General features: G+C 51.7%; 1 protein-coding gene across 2 annotated transcripts; it reads right to left on the minus strand.

The window, feature by feature from the left end:
- Positions 1–217: 217 nt before the first annotated feature.
- Ptges (prostaglandin E synthase) lies at positions 218–20,164 on the minus strand. 2 transcript variants are annotated; one of them, XM_087654051.1, is made up of 3 exons: positions 19,996–20,161; positions 17,639–17,721; positions 218–351 (listed from the first exon to the last, which is right to left on the minus strand). In XM_087654051.1, the coding sequence occupies exons 1-3, from the start codon at positions 20,122–20,124 to the stop codon at positions 294–296; spliced, it is 270 nt and encodes an 89-aa protein (XP_087510177.1). In that variant the 5' UTR covers positions 20,125–20,161; the 3' UTR covers positions 218–293.
- Positions 20,165–20,864: the final 700 nt, after the last annotated feature.

Raw genomic sequence — 20,864 nt, forward strand, 5'->3', positions numbered from 1 at the left:
AGAGCAGAGAGACTGAACCCTGCCCCTCTCCAAGCGTAGGGAATGGTGCCGCCCACAATGGTGGGTCTTCTCACATCATTTAATGTAATCAAGACGGTTTGCCACAGTCTGCCATAGCCGACTTGATCCGGACAACCCCTCATGAGACTTTTCCTTCTAGATGATTCCATATTATATCAGGTTGATAATTTAAACTAAACACCACATGGCTGGAAGGATGGCTCTGTAGTTAGGAGCACTTGCTGTTCTTCCAGAGAAGCTGAGTTCAAATACCAGCACACATGGTGAGCCGCTCACAAACTTCCATGACCTCCAGGAGGCCCAATGCCCTCTTCACCCTTCTGTGGGTACCTGTATTCATTTGGCAAATGCAAAGAGATACATAGTCTTTTAAAATTATTTTATTTACATTCTAGTCATTGATGCCCTCCCTGTCCCCCCTCCCACAGTTCCTCATCCCATTTCTCCTCCCCCTTGCCTCCAAGAGGGTGCTCCCCATCCAGGCCTCCCCCTTTCCTGGGGCCTCAAGTCTCTGGAGGATCAAGCCCATCTTCTCCCACTGAGGCAAGGCCAGGCAGTCCTCTGCTACATATGCACCGGGCCTTGGACCAGCCCCTGTATGCTCCTGGGTGATGGCTGGTCTCTGGAAGCTCCCTGGGGTCTGTGTTAGTTGAAACTGTTGATTTTCCTATGGGGTCACTTTCCCCTTCAGCTTCTTCAATTCTCCCCCTAATTCAATCATAGGGGACCCCGACTTCAGTCCAATGGTTGGGTGTAAGTATCTGCCTCTGTCTCAGTCAGCTGCTGTTAGTGCTTCTCAGAGAAAAGCCATGCCAGGCTCCAGTCTGGCAAAACATGGCCTCAGTAGTAGTATCAGGCCGTGGTGCCCCCTCATAGGATGGATCCCAGGTTGGGCCAGTCATTGGACTGCCTTTCCTTCAGTCTCTTCTCCATTTTTGTCCCTGAAGTTCTTTTAGAAAGGAACAATTCTGGGTTAGTAACACTGTTCCTCCACTTGAGGCCTTATCTATCTACTTGAGGTGGGCTCTTCGAGTTGCCTCTCCCCAGTTTAGGCATTTTTGGCTAAGGTCACCCCCATTGAGTCCTGAGTGTCTCTTACCTCCCTGGTCTCTGGTACTTTCTAGAGAGTCTTCCCACCTCCCCTCCCTAGGCTGCTTTTTTCCATTCATTGTCTTAACCCTCTGGGCTTCTCTCCTATTCCACCCCCCATACCTGATCCTGTTTCCCCTTTACCCTCCTCCTTCCCTCTTCTACCCAGGCCCCTCCCTCCCTCTGCCTCCTGTGATTATTTTCTTCCCCCTTCTAAGTGGGACTGAAGTCTCCTCACGTGGGCCTTTCTGCTTGTTACACTTCTTACGGTCCGTAGGTTGTATTCTGTACTTTTTGGCTAATATCCGTTTATCAGTGAGTACATACCATGCATGTCCTTTTGGGCCTGAGTCACCTCACTCAGGATGACATTTTCTAGTTCCATCCATTTGCCTACAAAATTCATAATATCCTCGTTTTTAATAGCTCTTTAAATGAACCACATTCTGTTTTTGTTTTTTTTTTTTAAGATTTATTCATTTATATATAAGTACACTGTAGCTGTCTTCAGACACACAGAAGAGGGCATCGGATCCCATTACAGATGGTTGTGAGCCACCATGTGGTTGCTGGGAATTGAACTCAGGACCTCTGGAAGAGAAGTCAGTGCTCTTAACCGCTGAGCCATCTCTCCAGCCCGAACCACATTCTCTGTATCCATTCTTCAGTTGAGGGAGATCTAGGTTGTTTCCAGCTTCTGGCTATCACAAATAAGGCTGCAATGAACAAGGAGCACGTGTCCTTGTGGTACACTGGGACATCTTTTGGATATATGTCCAAAAGTGGTATAGCTAGGTCTTTAGTTAGAACCATTTCCAATTTTCTGAGGAACCACCAGATTGATCTCCAGAGTGGCTGTACCAGTTTGCAATCCCACCAGCAATGGAGGAGTGGTTCTCTCTCTCTCTCTCTCTCTCTCTCTCTCTCTCTCTCTCTCTCTCTCTCTCTCTCTCTCTCTCTCTGTATACACGTGTGGCCACATGTGAGTGTAGTGCCCAAAGAGGCCAGAAGAGGGCGACCCCAAGGCATTGGAGTTATATGCAGTGAGCTGCCTGATTCTGTGCAGGGAACCAAACTCACATCCTCTGAAAGAGCAGCACGCACTCGACCACTGAGGCACCTCCTCATCCCCTGGCGTCAGTGTCTCTTCAGAAGGTATTGGAAGGTTGGGGTGTAGCTCTGTTGGTAGATTGCTTGCCCAGCGCACACATCACCCTACATCACCTAAAAGTAGACACGGTAGTGGACCCTCCATCTTTCTATTTCATTTTTTTTCCAAATCTATTTTTATTTATATGCATTGTATGTTGCCTGCTTGTCTGTGTGTGCACGGTGGAGCTGCAGGTGTCTGTGGAGGCCAGAAGAGGGCGTCATTCCCCCCTGAAACTGGAGCTCTAGGCAGATGCGTGCTACTTGATGCGGGGGCTGGGAACCTGAGTTCTCTGCAAGAGCAGCAAACGACTTTAACTGCTGAGCCATCTCTCCGCCACACCCTACTCCCAAGCCTGCCAACTTTCTACTTTGTAGTCCCCAGAGACAAAATACCACAAAAAAAAAAAAAAAAATCCCTGAAGGTTGGCTCGTCTGCCCTAGACATGGGGTCCCACTTAGTGGGGGCCCGCAAGGAGGGCCCCAGATATGCCAGCTTTGGAAAATGCTGGAGGCCCTGTTCCCACAGATGACCAGGAGGACGTCAATGTCACTTCCACTCTGGCACTCTAGAAAAAATAAACTGACTTAATAGTTTGCACATGCTGCTTTGGGAAGCTGAGGGAGGGGCCTGCCGCCCTCTCTGCAAAGCCGAAACTATTTAAACACTGCTGTCCCCGCTGTGCCTGGCTGCAGATCTGTGTGGGCAGCTTCCTGGGCACCCGTCCCGGGCTATCGTCTTTCTATAAAGTCAAGGTACCTGAGGCCCCAGCCCAGCCCAGGAGGACTTGGACTCCATTCTTCCCTGGCTTTGCCTATTTTACCAAGGAAAGAGGACATTGTGTCTGCTTTTATTTCTTATAGTAGACAAAGGAGGGAGGGAAGGAGGGAGGGACGAACAGAGAGACAGAGAAGCAGAGTGTGAGAGAGAAGCAGAGTGAGAGAGAGAAAGATTCTAGAAGAAGAAAGAAGAGGAGAAGGGGGAGAGAGAGAGAGAGAGAGAGAGAGAGAGAGAGAGAGAGAGAGAGAGAGAGAGAGACTAGTAAAAGACCAGAGAGAGAGAGACTAGTAAAAGACCACAGCGTGTTGCTCAGTTTTGCTCAGGGCCTTGGGTAGGGCACTTCATGCCCCATCATACCTGGCCTAAGTGATCCTAGGGCTTTGTGCATGCTGGCTAGACAAGCTCTCTACCAATTGAGCTGCACATCCAGCAGCTGTTACTGTGGCGGAGCACAGGGTGAGAGGTAGACACTGAGGAAGTCAAAATCCTCCCTCCGTGGGGATGCAGAGACAGTGTGGCAGTTAAGAGTGTGTGTGGCTCTTACACAGGTCCCCGTTCAGTTCCAGTACCCAACTCCAGCTCCAGGGGAGCCACTGCTCTCAAACACTGTGCATGCAGAGAGAGAGAGAGAGAGAGAGAGAGAGAGAGAGAGAGGAGAGTGATTTTGAGACAGGGTTTCTCTGTGTAGCTCTGGCTGTCTGGGAACTTGTTCTGTAGACCAGTCTGGCCTCAACTCAGAGATCCACCTGCCTCTGCTTCCCCAGTTAAAAGGGGATGCGTCAACACTCCCGGCCAGGTGTATATTTAACACTGCCTTTTCTTCCTGAGGACCTGGATTCAGTTCCCAGCACCCACATGGCAGCTCCTATCTGTGACTCTTGTCCAGGGCCACAAGGAGAGAGAGCTCATTCTGTTGTTCTCTTCTGGCCTCTGTGGGCCGTGCACACACATGGCACACAGACACATATGCAGGTGAGCGTGCATAAGTAAAATAAAATAAAATAAGCCTCAAAAAATATTCCCTCCCACCAGGCAGGGGAGCCTTTAATTCCAGCACTTGAAAGACAGAGGCAGGCAGATCTCTGGTCTACATAATGAATTTCAAGTCAACCAGACTATAGAGCGTTCCTGTCTCAAAGGGAGGCTGGCTAGATACTGTGAGTGGGCAAGGAAATGAGCCCTCCCTGTTCAGAGAGTGCTGCTCACCACATCTGGTTTGGAGGTGGTGGACATTTTTATGAAGAGGAAGAAGAGGAGGAGGAGGAGGAAGAAGCAGAAGAGAAGGAGGAAGAGGAGGTAGAAGAGGAGGAGGAAGAGGGGGTAGAAGAGAAGGAGGAGGAGGAAAAGGAGGAGGGAGAGGAGAAGGAAGAGGAGGAGGGAGAGGAGGAGGAGGGAGAGGAGGAGGAAGAGAAGGAGGAAGAAGAAAGGGGGAAGAGGAAAGGGGGAAGAGGAAGGGGAAAGAAGAAAAGAGTGGGAAGGTGGAGGTGCGTCTGGGAAGAGTTAGGTGACGTAGTAGGAGATTGAATATGATCCAAACACATTCGAATTTTTAAATTCTTAATAAACTAGTGTGTCCAAACAAACGAACAGTCAAGTTCTAGACTGCCAACATATTGAACAAAAATAGAAGACAGAACGATTCTGAACTCTAAGTTTCTGTCTGGTGAACAGGAAGAGAAACTGCCCTGTTTTGCTTTCTCCTCTGTGATAAACATGGTGATGGGGAGAAAAGGGTTTGCCTCATCTCCCAGCCTACAGTCTACCGGGACGGGAAGTTGGGGCAGGAACTGAAGGCAGGAACCTGGAGGCAGGAGCTGATGCAGACACCGTTGGCTGGCTCCCCGTGGCCGGCTCAGCCTGCTTTAACATATGGCCCAGGACAACCTGCCCACCCGCAGTGGGCTAGACGACCCCCCCCATGCCCATCAGAAGTCAAGAAAATTGCAGACAAGAACCGCAGCCTGCCTGCAGGCAATTTTTTCCTACTGAGATTCCATCTTCTCAGATGGCCCTCACTTTTAGTCAAGTTGACAAAAATAACCCACATAACCCACAGACTCCCTAATTTCCTCATTCAGACTTGCAAAGTGAAGTAGGTCAGACCTGTAGCTGGTGCAGGCGCATCCCACATCCCACCAGCACTGCATGCCCTGCACGCAGCTGTCTCCTGGGAGAAAAGAAAGCCTGCCAAAGGGAGCCTGCGCTTTAAGGAGAGTAGATCGGACCCCAAGCCTATGCCACTGTGACATCGGACCCCAACCCTATGCCACTGTGTCACACAGCATATGTCTGTTATATTGCTGCCTCCTGAGTGCTGGGATTAAAGGTATGTGCCACCATGTCTGGCTGTTTGATTTTCGAGACAGTCTTAAGTAGTTCACAGACCCCTCAAAATCTACATAACTGGAGTTAACATTGAAACCTCTAATCCTCCTGTCTCCTCTGAGCCCTGGGATTACAGGTATGAAACTAAAAATAATGGCTGTGAGCCCAGTGAGATCCAGCACTAGAGAGGCTGAAGCAGGAGCATTGCTTTGAATTTGAGGCAGCCTGGCCTATATCGAGTTCCAGGCCTGCCTATGCAACATGGTGAGTTTCAGGCTACCCTGGGCTACAAGATGGACTACATGTGAGCTGGTGTGGTGGCCTGTAATTCCAGTAGGGATTGATACGTGACTATGCCTGGCTAAGCACAGGCCATGCATCCTGGGAAATTAATTACCCAACAACTTGACTGAATAAATGTCCGGGTCCAGGAATGGTTAGGCAATTCTCAACTTAATGCCATTGGCCCGTGTCTGCCATCTCAGCTCTCAGGATGGCTGTGATTGCTTTGCCAGAGTGCGGTCCACAGATTATACTGGCCAGGAAGATAACTCAGCAGGTAAAGGCACTCGCTCCCATGCCTAAGGATCTCGGTTCAGTCTCTCAGCTCATGAGATGGAAGGACAGAACTGACCCGTCTCTCCAGCGTTCTCTGACCTCCACATATCTACCATGATATTATGCATGTACCCACATGTGCGCACACACACACACACACACACACACACACACACACACACACACCCTACATGCAGACAGACAGCCTGACTACTGGCCCTTGGGTTCGTACGGACACCAACTCACTCAGAGGTTGGGACATGTCCCCAAGACACTGGGCACTAAGTAGGGACAGCTGTGGCTTCCCAGGTTCTTGGAGGCCCATCCTCGCCCAGCTCCTATGTCTGGGACTCTAGGACTTCAGGCTGTTGCTCAATCCACTCCACCCTGGGGCCCCATGAGCCCAGCCACACCAGTGTCTGATCCTAGGGTTGGGGTAGGATTATTGCTGTGAGCAGACACCATAACCACAACAACTCTTATTAGGACAGCATTTAACTGGGGCTGGCCTACAGGTTCAGAGGTTCAGTCCATTGTTGTCATGGCAGGAAGCACGGCGGCATGAAGGCAGACGTGGAGACGGAGCTGAGAGTTCTGCATCTCGTTCCGAAGGCTGCAGGAAACTGCCCTGCCAGGCATATGAGACCCCAAAGCCCACTTCCACAGTGACACACTTCCTCCAACCAGGCCACACCTCTTAACGGTGCACTGTCTACAGGCTAAGCATTCAAACCCATGAGTCTATTGGGGGCCTCTACAGGCTAAGCATTCAAACCCATGAGTCTGTTGGGGGCCATTCCTAGTCAAACCACCACAGATGGCTTCAGACCAGGCAAGAAAAAAAGGAAGCAAGGGATGCTGGTGTGGAACCAGCGCTTGAGGGCTGCGGGTGCTGTGTGGCAGCTTCTGGCAGGATCGGCAGGAGGGACCAGCCAAGCTGCCTCCCCGGACACTGCTGTGCCCTGTGCTGTAGGCTGGAGCCACTGCCTCGAGCCCAGATTTGCAGCCAGGAGATCACTCCCTGAATTCCCTACCATGAGGGCTAGGCCAGAACAGGTCACTGGGTCCTGCCTCTGTTCCTGCCAGCTGCCCCGTGACACCCAGCTGAAGCCACCGTCCCCACCTCTCGCCCACTTTGAACATAGCAAGGGTACCCCTGACCACCTTAATGGTCCTCTTACCCCAGTTTCCCACCCCATCCAATGCACTTCATACCATAGCACACCGGTGCTGACTTCTTTGTTTTTGAGACAAGGGCTCACTGCGTAGACCAGGCTGGCTTCCAACTCAGACATCCACCTTTCTGTCGCCTCCCGTGTGCTAGATTAAAGGCGTGTACACTTGAATCTCTTTACACTTCCTGGGCTGCATCAGCGGGATTCCCTCCCCATTGGACAGCCCAGCAGGGATCAGAGGACCGAGACTTCTTACCCCACGTGAGGCTGTCAGTCCCTTGTTTGCTGCCTTTCCCACTGCAGTGCTAGGGGATGGGCAAGAACAGACACATGAGTAGACCCTCCGAGGGGCCCTTGGCCTCCATCTCACAGGCCTCGCAGCACACAGACATCGTGAGTGAGGCGTCTTCTGAAGCAGGCAACTAGCAGGTTCTTACTAGAACACCTAGCCCTAACAATCCTACCTTCTTGAGAGGAAAACACTGAAATAAATATTTATCTGCCTTGCATAGAGAGGAAAACACTGAATTAAATATTTATCTGCCCTGCACGAACTCCTCCAGCCCCTATCTCTCCTGGACCCCACCTTGCAGACTTCTCTCCTGTCCTAGCCCAGGAATTCAGGACAAGTCTTCTTGGACCCTTGAATCCCTCATCTAAAACACTAAAATGGATCTGGAGAGGTGGCTCAGTGGTTAAGAGCACTGGCTGCTCTTCAAAGGATCCTGGGTCAATTCCCAGCACCCACACGATGGCTCACAACTGTAACTTCAGATCCAACATCCTCTTCTGGCCTCCATGGGCACCAGGTACACATATAATACAGACATAAATTCATACAAAACACCCATCTACATAAAATTAAAATGCAGAAGTCTTTTGCCCAAATGCACCTGATCATATCTAAAATGCAGAAATGCCTCCTTTAAATTATTTTTAAGTATTAATTGAGGCGGTGGGGGGGAGGAGCAGTGACAGACGAAGGTCACATCCAGCCTAGTGTTCGGGGACAGCTGGTACCTATCTACAGTTGTTTTCTCAGCTGAGCAAAGGCTTCATCTCACCACCAGAGGGCAGTGCTGTTCCCTCTAGAACACTGTAGCTGTTTGAGGCTGAAACGGAGGCTAGCTTTCCAGTAACAATCTCTCTCCCAACCCCATTAGAGCAGGTCTGGGGCACAGGGCTTGTCCCGCTAGGAGGAGAGGTAGTATAACTAGGCAGCAGCCTTGGGTGGGAAGCCCGAATGTCCCAGGTTCTGGAGCAGACCCTACCCCTTCAGGTGGTCACTTCTGTCTCCATCTGTAGAGCAGAAAACCAGCATGCTACTAGGTTGGCACAGCTACAGGAAGAGTCCCCACTTGGCAGGCAGGATTTAGACATCTCTGGATCCCAAGGCAAACACCATCTTGTCAGGGAGCTCCTTGCTGAAGAAGGACTTCCCTGGAGCAGCCTGGTGGAGTGATTTCTACCCAGACGTCGCCTGCGTCTGCGCTGGCTTGACACGTGGTGTTGCAGGCCTGTAATCCCAGCACTTAGGAGGTACAGGTAGGCTGTTAGCTCAAGGTTGTCCTGGCTGCACAGTAAGTTTGAGGCCAAACCTGGGCTAAGTGAGACCTTGCCTCACAAAAGTAAAACATAGGCACCTGAACAGAACCTGAAAATTCCCAGTAGGCACTGGGCCATCTGGGACAGCACGAGGCTTAGACACGGAACGTTCACAGGTCACACTCTGCTGTTTAATGGCTAAGCCTGAACCGGTCTCAGGAGGACTCTGGAGGGACACTGCACACACATAGGTGAGATTTTTCACAGGAGTAGATGTTTGGCATCTTCAAACCTCACAGGTGCGGTTTTTAGCGGTTGGTCAAAGCCCATCCTTGACTTTCAGTCTTTGGAGGAGCCAAGGCCGCGCAGGAGCAGGCTGAGCTGGGAACATTTGCTTCACCCTGAGCCTGTGCTAGCTAAGGCAGGACAGAGAGGTATCAACAGGGGACAGGGAAGCTCTGACCTGCCCTCCTCTGAAAACTTGGCACCCTACTTCCACTGGGAGCCGGCCACTGCTGGGCCTCTTGTGAGGACGCCCTGAGACACACACCAGTCACGTGTCTCTCCTCTGGCTGTGCCAGAATTACAGGTAGGTCTGAGAAGCCCTCATCCTTAGCCCTATATGGCATGATGGCTCTGTTGGACAATCTTCTGTCCTTTGCTTTATGGGTAAGAGGAAGTTTAAGGCATTTGTGAGGTGAAGGATGTTCTGTCAATCTGTAAGCGGTTCTAATCGGACACATCACCCAGGGTCCCAAAAGGCTAAGACACACATTTGCACATTAGGCTCAGAGATCCACACACCTAGCTTAGCCAGGAACCCTGGACCTGAGCCCATCCCTGTTCTAGAAGGGGCACCAAGTCCTCTGGTTCAGCCTTCATGGCTCCGTCCCCCATTGTGGTATCTGAGGAGGCTTCAGCTGCTGGTCACAGATGGTGGGCCACTTCCCAGAGGATCTGTAGGGCCATGGAGAAACAGGCGAACTGGGCCAGAACATAGGCCCCGGAGCGAATGCGTGGGTTCATTTTGCCCAGGTAGGCCACGGTGTGTACCACACGGCCTGTGAGGACCACGAGGAAATGTATCCAGGCGATGAGAGGGTTGGGTCCCAGGAATGAGTAGACGAAACCAAGGAAGAGGAAGGGGTAGATCGTCTCCATGTCGTTGCGGTGGGCTCTGGGGAGCAGAGGGTGACAGCAGGCTTAGTGCTGGGCCTAGTTTTTCCCATACCCCCCCACAGTCCCTTCTGTCCCTTAGACACCAGGCAGAAAAAGGCGGACTCAGAGAACTGGGGTCAGAGGCGAGTGACAGACACTCTCTGAAGGCAGGTTTTGAGCCGTGTCTCCTGCTGGTCTCCGTCTCTTTCCACCCCTAAAGCTGACCAAGCAACATCTTTGCAGAGATAACTGTAGGATTCTTCCACTTATCAACCCAGCCAAGCACAGGACTCTGGCGAACCTTCCCTTCCTTCTCGCATGGTGTCTGACTCTTTTGGGAACAGGCGCGGCAGGAGGCCTATGTACAACCCTACCATAAAAAAACAGCCCACGGAGAGAGCCCCAACAGCCACCATTCAGTTTCCAGGTTCCCCTTTGGACTGTCACCTCTCTCTAGGGTGAAACAGGCAGTCAAACCACCCTCATCGGGAGAAGCGAATGCCCAGAGCCACCGATGAACGATAAGATAAACATGAACCCAGTGACTGAGCCATGACCTTTCCCAGGACCGGCCCCAGTTCAGTAAGCAGCCAGTTCCAGCTGCAGTGCATCCAACCAGCAGCGCTGGCCAAACCCAACCTGGCCCCAGCCCTCTTGTGGTGACCCATTTCAGTGGCCTCTGCTTGTTTCCTTTTGGAAAAATGAATCTTAGCAAGGAGCCACCAACTTCTTACTGAGTGCGAAGAAGTAGGCAGAACCAAGTAGGGGCCTGGAGCACCCAGCACCCCAATGCTGCAGGGGGACTGGGGCAGTAGTCAGGGGGTGGAGATGTGTCCCAGACTAAATGATGCTAAACCAGCCAGGAAGGGGAAGGATCTTCTTGGGATGTACCCAGCACGTGCAAAGGTCCTGTGGTAGGAACAGCACAGAATTCAAAGTTGACCTGTTTGCCCCAGTAAAGCACACAAGAGGGAAGTGGGTGGGGGTGAGGTACCAGGCAACACGTGAGGAAAATGAAATTCATCCAAGGGCATACGAAATCCTCAGGTGGGGATGTGCTCCTCCCGAGCTCTACTTGACAGGGTGTGCTGGAAAATGACTACAAGCAAGAGTTCAAAGTCAGGGCCTGGAGAGAAGCTTGATAATGAGGAGCATTTGTTGCTCTCATGGAGGACCCAGGTTCAGAACCCAGCACCCCTATGGTGAGTCACAACCATCTGTAATTCCAGTTCCAAGGGATCTGACGCCCTCCTCTGGTCTCTGAAGGTACCAGGCACACACGCAGTACACACGTTCAAACATGCAAGCAAACACATAAAATAAGAATGTAACTAAATCTTGAGTCATACTCTGCTGCATAGTAAGTCGAGGCAGGCCTGGGCTATATAGAAGACTTTCTTTCTTTAAAAAAATGAAATAAAAAAGGCTCAGTGGGTAAAGGGATTACTGCACAATCGTGAGGACCAGAGTTCAAATCTCCACTAATCATATTTTAAAACAAGACAAATGCAGGTTGTAACTACAAGCACTTATAACCCTAGCAGGAAAGAGGATGGAGATGGGGTATTGCTCCCCATTCAGTGAGAGACCTTGCCTTCAGGAGTCTGATCTCTACACACCATGCCTCCCTCTCAGTCTCTCACACAACACAAACACACACACACACACACACACACTACAGAAACACTGACACATACATACATACACAGACACACCATACATACACACCACACACATATATACAGACAAAAACCACACCACAGACACACACATCAAGACACACTGACACATGCATACACAAACACACCACACTCACACAGACACAGGCACACAGACAGACAGACAGACAGACACAGACACAGACACAGACACAGACATACACACACACACACACACACACACACACACACACACACACACACACACTCCCACACTTCCGGCAGGGCCTGGAACTTTCCCAGGTATTGCATTCAGCCTCCATCTTCCTGAGACACGTCCATGTGACTCTTCCTTCTCCTTTCCCCCTGGATCATGACCTTGTGACACAGACACAGGGCAAACCTGGTTAGGGCAGTGCTCAGCTGTTGTGGGGTATACCACAGTGGCCCATGACACAGGGTGACGGGTCTGGATGGACTCTAGGGATCTGACCACAGGGAAAGGCGGGAGACCTAAGAGCTGAGGCCGTTATGACTCCCCACACAAGCCAGTCTGGGAACACTCTTGAAAACCCGTCCCAGAAAACTAACCTGTCTCAGATGAGCTCTGCCCGCCACAGGGAGCTATGAGTAGACGATCATGTGAAAGTTTTGGGGAAAGCACGGTGAGGGGGAGGGGCTCAGTTGCCAGACAATCTCCTCCTTAATCTAAGGGGTCTGAGGGCTGGGGAGACGCTACCCTCTGTAAAGTGTCCAGTGAAGAAATGAGTTTAAACCCATGTGCTCTTGGGTCTACCTGTAATCCCAGATCACAGGAAATGAGACAGGAAGCTCCCTTAGATGCATAGGCTGGCCAGCCTAGCCTAGCTCCAAGTTAGGAAGTCCTGTCTCGGAACACAGTGGAACAGCACAAGAGAAACAGCAGCCCAGGCTGGCCCCTGGGCTCACACGGATGTTCAAGCACACCTCTACCAAGGGGGGTTAAAAGTGAGAGTCCGGAGCCAGGTGTGCTAGCTCACACCTGTACTCTAGGCCCTTGGAAGGCTTAGAGGTTCAAAGCCAGCCTTGACTACACAGCAGCTCTGTGGTTAGCCTGGGCTACGTGAGACTCTAACTCAGAAACCAATTGAGAACAAATGTGAGCAGAAAATCCGTAGACCATAGATTGGGTCGGGAAGTTTGGGATGCGGGTAGGAGGAGGGGGTCCCCTAGTCTGTACAGCAGGCCCCCGTTGGGGACAAGGACCTCGCAGAGAAAACACACTTCCCTGGTTCCTCTCCAGGCAGCAGAGGGGTGAGCCTGAGGGAGAGGTGGCTGGGAATGGGTAGAGCTCTGCCCTAGCACCTCCCTCCCTCTCTGTCTAAAACCACAACGGAGCCCCCACAAAGCCACAGTGGTGCAGGGAGCAGGGAGGAATGGGGAAACCAGGATGTTGAAAAAACAAAAAGTTCACCTGCCACAGGATCCAAACAAAGGCATGGAGGGAGTCACGTACAGAGAAACGGAGCCGTGTGTCTCGCCAATAACCACTATTTGGAGTGAGGAAAAAGTCGCCCAAAGCCAGTTCCCACCAGAGGAGACTTGCGCAGTCCCTCACCTCCATCCCCCACCCCAGCCCCGTGGCATCAGGCCTGCCCCTCACCCTCAGCAGGCATTGGGAACAGGGCTGCTTGACTGCAGCAGCAAGTGTCAGCACAGGGGAGAGCCCTCTAGCGACCCCAGGCCAGGGCGATGGCAGCAGCTGGTTACAGTGCTCAGCAACATGTCTCTGCCAGCTCGCCCCGAGCCGCACGCACGTGAACGTGAGCTCAGGGTTCAAGGAGGGTGGGGCTTGGTGCCAAAAGGGGAGGTTCAGGAAGGGACTTGGCAAAGGGTAGGGCTGAGGAAATGGGGTGCGGTTGAGGCGTGGGGTGCTGAGGTTTAGCCCTCCTGCAAGACCGGGTTACAGCTCCAGGGTCAGACCTTGGCAAGCCACTTTCATTCCTACAGATAACATCACTCTCCTCAATGCTGGGGTGCTGTGTGTGTTAGTACCCAAAGAATATAGAAAAGTAGAATGCAAGGCCCTGTCACTGCCCCCTCCCATCATGGCTACTTCCAAATCAGCAATTCCAGATATTGCTAGACCAGTGGTTGCTCCTCCATAGTTTGCTCCTTCTCCTCCAGCTGATAACCTGCCACAGGCCCTCACCCACCCTAGTGAGAAATGGGGGTTCCACCAGGGGCCACCAGCTCTGACTGTCAACAGGAGCCCTGAGGCCACGGGCAGGTGTCTGTTCCTCTCTGAGCCTGTGTCCATTGCTGATAAATAGACAGACATACTGTCCTTTGAGGAGCAGAGGCGGCCCAATTTCCTGGCAAACTGCTTTCCTCAGACTAAAAGCCCCAACAGTGAGAAACAGGAGGAACAGGGTCAGGTGTTCCCCCTGGGGAAACAGCCCTGTGTTAGAATTTCCACACAGCTGCAGGCGAAAACATCCCCATCTGTAAATGCAGACAAGTCCTGGGAGGAAAAGGTGGCAGGTACACGTCCTGGAAGGCTGGGACTTGCTTTGACTGGGAGAGAGAAAGAATGACTGACAGAACAGACCTGCTTACAGGAAAGCTGGGGTTGGTGGGCCGTGCTCTCCTTCAGGAGTTTATTGTGTACAGAACAGGGGGTGGCGGGTTCAGGAGGTCTTTGTAGGAGAGCAGGTCTCCAACTGGAAGCAGGTCAGGCTTCAGTTTCTAGTTTTTACCCAGCCTGCCACTTTGGGACCTGGGGAAGGCTTTGCCGCCCCCGTGGATCTGAAGCTTTTAGTCTTTGGCATGGCTGTTCATATGTCAACGATACACACTCAGGACTTCACTGCTCCTTACACATCCACACAAGGCCTCGTCGTTCCCCACAGCTGCCTCATGGAGTGGTCTGTACAAGCCTTTGCTGCCACACTGTGCGGCTAAGGCTGGCTTTGAACTCCTGCTGCTGATATTCCCTCAGGCCAGAATTCCAGGTGCAGCGAGGGAGGACCACTCCAGGCGGTCTCTGCTCCATCCATCTTTTTAATCTTAAAACAATTTTAAGCCAGCTTGCACCTTCGATTCTAGCACAAGGGAGGCAAAGACAGGCAGATCTCTGTGAACTGGAAGGCAGCTAGGGCTACACAGAAAAGCCCTGTCTCGAAAAACAAAAAAACAACAGAATTAAATTATTCTATTTTATTACCTGTGTGAGTATTCTGCTGCGTGTACATATGTGTACCACATGTGTACCTAGTGCCTGAGGAGGTCAGAAAAGGGCACCATGTGGGTGCTGGGAATCGAACCTGAGTCCTCAACAAAAGCAACGAGTGCTCTTAGCCACTGTACCCTGTCCTGCCACTCCGGTTCCATTCTCTAAACCTGGCCCCCGATTGCCCCCAGAGCCAGGCTGGTTTGTCTTCGAGCATGTGCTACTCTGCCAAGCACATTTATAATCCAAAATCCAGCCTTTGTGCTTCCTGTGCTCACAGCAGGGTGGGCCACGGGCCCTGCCCTGGTTCTAATTGTTTAACTGTCCCCACCCCACCTCCTCTCCATCCAGTGCCCAGTGGTGGGGAGCAGGCGTGATTCTCAGTTCTGCGCTTCGGCTAATACACTTTCTTCTTAGAGTCGGGGCCTCACTGCACAGTTCTGGTTGGTTTGGGACTCACTGTGTAGATAAGGCTGGACCCAAATTCAGAGAGATCCTCCTGCCTCTGCTTCCCAAGTAGTGGGATTAAAAAAATTGCTACCACTGCCTTCCTTCCTCCCTTCCTTCCTTTCAGAAGATAGGGTCTCATATAGCCCAGGCTAGCCTCCAACTCTATTTTATACACACGCTCTACCAACCAGAACTTCATCTCCAACCCGCAACTTCCTGTGATGTGTGTGGAGTCAGCAGGGTTCCTGAGCTACCCAGGTGCCCAGTCCCCCAGCCCAAGTACCTAGTAAGTCCTAAAAGAAGCTTCACTGAGGGGTTGCGGATTTAGCTCAGTGGTAGAGAGCTTGCCTAGCAAGCACAAGGCCCTGGGTTCGGTCCCCAGCTCCGAAAAATAGAAAAAAGAAGAAGAAGAAGAAGCTTCACCAAGTGGATCTCTACAGCTCTACAGCATCCTTGGGGTAGGGAACGTTCAGAAAATGCTAGACTAATGTCAGCCATTTAAGCTGCAGTCCTAGAGAGGATATGAAATAAAATTCTGGCTAGAGAGATGGCTTGGGGATTAAGAGCACTTATTCCTCTTGAGGAAGACCACTGAGATCAATTCCTGGACCCATATGGAGGCTTACAGCCATCTGTAACCACAGTTCCAAGGGGTCCAACAGGCACATGTGTCATACACACACACACACACACACACACACACACACACACACACACACACACACACACGTTGTTGATTGGCTGGGATCACTGTCTGGATTCCTTTTCTCAGTGGCTCAGAATTGCCCAGGCAATCAAGTAAGGTCATGATTGGGCAAGGCCGTTTATTCATGAAACCAGCCAGTGCCTAGTACCAGTGTCTGCCGCATAGTAGGTGCTCACTAAACGACGCATGGACAGCGCCAGATGGAACGCGTACAGATTAGCCAATCTCTCTGCTGGAAAGCCTGGAGTTTCACTTCCTATGACACGTTGCTGTCATTTTTTTTTTTGAAAACCACAAGTGTGTACATTGCTGTCAATGGCTAAGAAAACATAAGGAAAGCCTCCGGGAGTTTGTTTTCAGAGGGGAATTCTGTTAGGGAAGCAACAGCATTCCACCCATGTCTGCCTGTGAGGCAGGGGTTATGCTGGGAGCTGTGTGTGCTGGTCTGTTTCACATCTCACCGGGTCCAGCTGCCCATCATCCTTGCCTACATCACCCCAGTAGCCCCTCTTCACTCTGGATTACCAACAAGATTACAGCAAAGAAATGTTCCCAAACCCCAATACTGAGCCAGCTGCTAAAAATCGGCATTTAGTCTCTAGGGGAAGTTTACACAGCTTTGCTTTATGAGGCTGCGCTTTAACCTCTAGCTTATGCCAGCCTGGAACTCAGGGCAATTCTCCCGCCTCAGCCTCCAAAACGTTGCCGTCATGGGTGTGTGTCACAATACCTAGGCTTAAGACTAACTTTAAAAATGATTTTTACATCTAGACACTCTCAGTGCTCAGGAGGGAGAAGCAGGCAGATCTCTGAGTTCGAGGTCAGCCTGGTCTACGTGAGCTCAAGGACAGCCAGGGCTACGCAGAGAAACCCTGTCTCTAAAACAAAACAAAACCAAACCAAAATACAAAAACCAAAAACAAACAAACAAATATTTGGGAATGTCGGTGCATGCCTTTAAACCCATCACTTGGAAGGCAGAGGCCAGTCTAGCCTACAAAGTGAGTTCCAGGAGAACCAAGCCTGTTACACATAGAAACCTGTCTTAAAAGACCAAAATAATAATAGCAACTACTATTAATTATTATTATTACATTTAGAAATAGAGAGATAGAGAAAGAAGATGTGTGTGTGTGTGTGTGTGTGTGTGCGCGCGCACACAAGTTGGAGACCCACCTGTGGAAGTTGGTTCTCTACTTGTAGCAGAGGTTGGTCTTAATTCCTGATCTTTCTGCCTGAACCTCCCAAATTCTGGGATCCCAGGTGCAAGCCACAGCATCTCACTTGTATTTCATTTTCTGTTTGTTTGCTTGGTCTCACTCTGCAGGGTGCTGGAGAGGTGGCTCAGTGGTTAAGAACACTGACTGCTCTTCCAGAGGTCCTGAGTTCAATTCCCAGCACCCACACGGTGGCTCACAACCATCTGTAATGGGATCTGATGCCCTCTGCTGGTGTGTGTGAAGACAGCTACAGTGTACTCAGTACATAAAATAAATAAATACATCTTTTTTTAAAAAATGGTTTCATTCTGTAGTTGGCCTAGAACCCGGATCGAGAGTCCTCCTTCCACTTCCCAAACGTTGGGCTTTCAGACACGCATCACCAACCTTGAACTTTGTAATTCCAGATCCTGAGAACTTGCTTGCTCCAAGACAAACATAATGAGTAAACTGTAGTAGTCTGAGAGGAGAAATCAGGCCCAAAGACACCCTTAGACACTCAGAGGACTCTCATGTCCCTGGTTGCGAAACTCTGCAAGGACAGGTGCCAGCCGGGTTTGTGGCCAAGTCCTAGACACTGATAGGTACTCACCTGAGGCAGCGCTCCACATCTGGGTCACTCCTGCAGTACTGGAGACCTCCACGTTTCAACGCGTCCTCGGGGTTGGCAAAAGCCTGAAACACAGTAGCTGAGGATCACCACCCTGAGGAGGTTCCCGCCTCAGGACAGGGCTTAGGGGACAGCCACAGGGTCTATCAACTGTTCACCCTGCTCCCCCCAAACCTCTTCTCTGTGCCACAGAACGGAAGCTCATGGTAAGGAAGCTCAAGGGTGCCTCTTGCCCATGTCTTGGGCTCAGAGGTTATGAGAGACCATCCGCCTGGAGCTCAGTGTGACTAGTTAGTCTAGAATATACACAGGAGGGACACAGGTTCTGTGTTTGCCTAGCATGAGAAAGTCCCTCCCTAGGTTCGATTACCAGAACCTCAAAAAGTAAATTAAAACAAGATAAATAGTAGGGCAGAGTGGCTCTTGCCTTTAATCCCAGCCCTCTAGAGGCAGAAGTAAGTGGATCTCTGTGAGTTCGAGGGCAGCCTGGCCCATGTAGTGAGACCCCATTTGGAAAGATGAAAACAAACAGCTAGGTAGGAACCCTTAGGGCACTCAGGAGCCTGGTCAAAAGCTAGGCCCCTCACTGCCCACCAGGCTCTGAAGCTCTCTGCTCTCCAACAGCCTTGTCTACAGACTCAGGATGACATGGAGCACCTGGGCATCACTGGGAAAGCAGGGGCAGCCAAAGGAGGGCCTAGTATCTCTCTATGGAAAAGAGAGCAGAGGCCTGAGGTCATACCCGTCTTTGAGGGTCTCTGTTCACGACTGACTTGCAGCTATCCGGCAAAGGTCCCCCATCAACTCCGGTGATATCTGAATCAACCTGTCTAACTGTGAGGAGAAAGAAGCCCACAGAGCTTCACTTGGGACTGTCCCGGGAGCCCCAGCTAGTAGATGAGCCTGCTCCAGCCCTGCCTGAGAAAAATGTAAAACGGCACAGAGAGGCCAGGATCTCCCACCCTGAATTCCTCCCTCCTGGCTCCGAAGCCCCCAACTCTGAGGACCCAGCTTTGCCACCAATGGAGTTCCTGTAATCAGGTGTCAGGCTGCCACCTCTAGTCACCAAGGGTCACTCAGCATGCACTTCCAGGAAGGGCCTGCGGCGGCTGCTATGCACAGCAGATTCCAGTAGGAACCAGTCTTAAGGACCAGCATGGGTGGTGTGTTCGACATTCCAGTCTCCAGGTTCGCTGAGAGGGACACCGAGCTTTCTCTCAACTGCCTACGCCTCCAGGCTGTTGGGGAGAGGATCCGGAATGGGCTCCCATCCTCTCTACAGAGAGGGTAACCCTGGTCCCTCTTGGCAGCCACAGAAGGGCCCCAGGGCCCAAAGCAGAGGAGACATCCCTCCACCCCTGCATCATTGGTCATGGGAGAGGAGCCCAGGAGGAAGTCAGGCTCTGGAGTCAGAAAGTTAACTTCCAAGGGGATGGAAGGAGCCCACAGTAGGCAGGCATTTCCTAAGCCCAAGCTTCTCAACCAAGGTGAACCAACTCTCACTGCCTTTCCTGATGGTAACTTAGTGCTCAACCTTGGGGGCCCTACAGAGGGGACAAGAACAGAATGTAGTTATCTCTCCCTGGCATCTGTTGTCCCAGGACTAACCAAAACAGAAGAGCCAGAGACAATATGTGGCAGCTCTGCAGTTATTCCTGTCAGTACCTGCCCCAGGGCTGAACCTGGCTGGAAGGCAAGAGGCCCAACCTGCTCCCACCCCGTCCTCCATGACCCTCGCCTTTGGGCTGGACAAATGTTGGTTTAGGGAAAAGTGCACATAAAGAACAGATGCCTTACGTGGTTCTGTTTTCTAGCAACTTCCAATGGACCCCTGGAAGGGGTCCGGGAGTCCTGGCCACTCCCACCAGCTCTGTGTAGGTTCGGGACTGGGACCAGAGAATGTCGCCTATAGTCCTTCGAGGCTAGAGAGTGCCACGAGTGTATGCGGCGTCCATGGGGAGTGGGAATTTCCACGGAAAGCCTTCTTAGGCTCCTGCTTTGCCGGTTCCCACCCAGATATGAAATCTCCTTGCCTGCCGGGGAAACTGCCATGTCCGGAGACCTCTCGCTGTCAGAGTTCTTGTGCTCCACTCGCGAGGGAAACCCCCCCACTCCTCCACCCCGCCACCCGGAGTGCTCTCATACCAAAAAGGTTCAGGAGCTGAAGGCCAAGCCAGCTTCCAGAAGGGCTGCGGTGGCAGCAGCCTTGAAACTGCTCCCACTGTACGCTGAGATAACATCTCTGTCACGTTTTTCAGTCCCCAGACTTTCTTGCATGGAAAAGCCAGGAGAGTGCTGATCTCCTTCTCCTCCCTCCCCACTCCTACCAGCGCACGCACCTTCTTCCGCAGCCTGACTTGGCCTGTGATGACAGCCACCGCGTACATCTTGATGACCAGCAGTGTGCTGCAGAGCAGAAAGGCGGGGAGCACCTGGCTGTTCTCCATCACCAAACCCAGGGAAGTCATCTCAGCTAGCCAGCCTGGACTCCCGGACACCGGGACTGAGAGTGAGACTGTCCCACAAGGCGGTTTATGGAAAGGAGGAGGCGGGGCAAGCCCTGAGTAGGCGGTCGCCCCCGCCTACTCCCCGCCCACCCTGATCACCGCCGCAGGCCCCCTGCTCAAGTCAAGAAGGAAACTAGAGACTTCTGCTTCGAGTGCCGGGGGAAGCAGAGGAATGGAGGTGTCCCATGCCGTCCTTGGCTCAGGACCCTTGTTCTTTTGCAAAGACTCAGACTACATAGTCTGTTTTCTCACTTAACATCATCAGGTCGCCGACCCCAGTCTGCAATATCACTGACCCATGCCCACCTTCCGAAAGAGCAGGGCAGGTAGAGGGCGTGAGAACCAGGCCATTTATGCTAATATGCTGCCTCAGTGATGCTAGAAACACAGCCATGGAAGCGGGTTGTCTGTGCAAGTTGGAAGGTGAGGAGACCCATCCTTCTGCCATCCTCTAGCAGGACACAGACCCCAATTATCAATTTGTGCGTTCGTGCGTGCGTGCATGCGCGCGTGCGTGCGTGCGTGCGTGCGTGCGTGCGTGCGTGTGTGTGTGTGTGTGTGTGTGTGTTATTCATTTGAATGTGTACATTTGTATATGGGTGGGGATAATCACATGTATGCACCTTTGTGTGGAAGCCAGTAGCTGCTGTCACATGACTTTCTCAATTGCCTGGCTTATCTTTTTAGTTTCCTTTAAAACC

Source organism: Rattus norvegicus, chromosome 3 (genome assembly GCF_021556685.1).
Source record: "Rattus norvegicus strain SHRSP/BbbUtx chromosome 3, alternate assembly SHRSP_T2T, whole genome shotgun sequence".
Taxonomy (NCBI): Eukaryota; Metazoa; Chordata; class Mammalia; order Rodentia; family Muridae; genus Rattus; species Rattus norvegicus.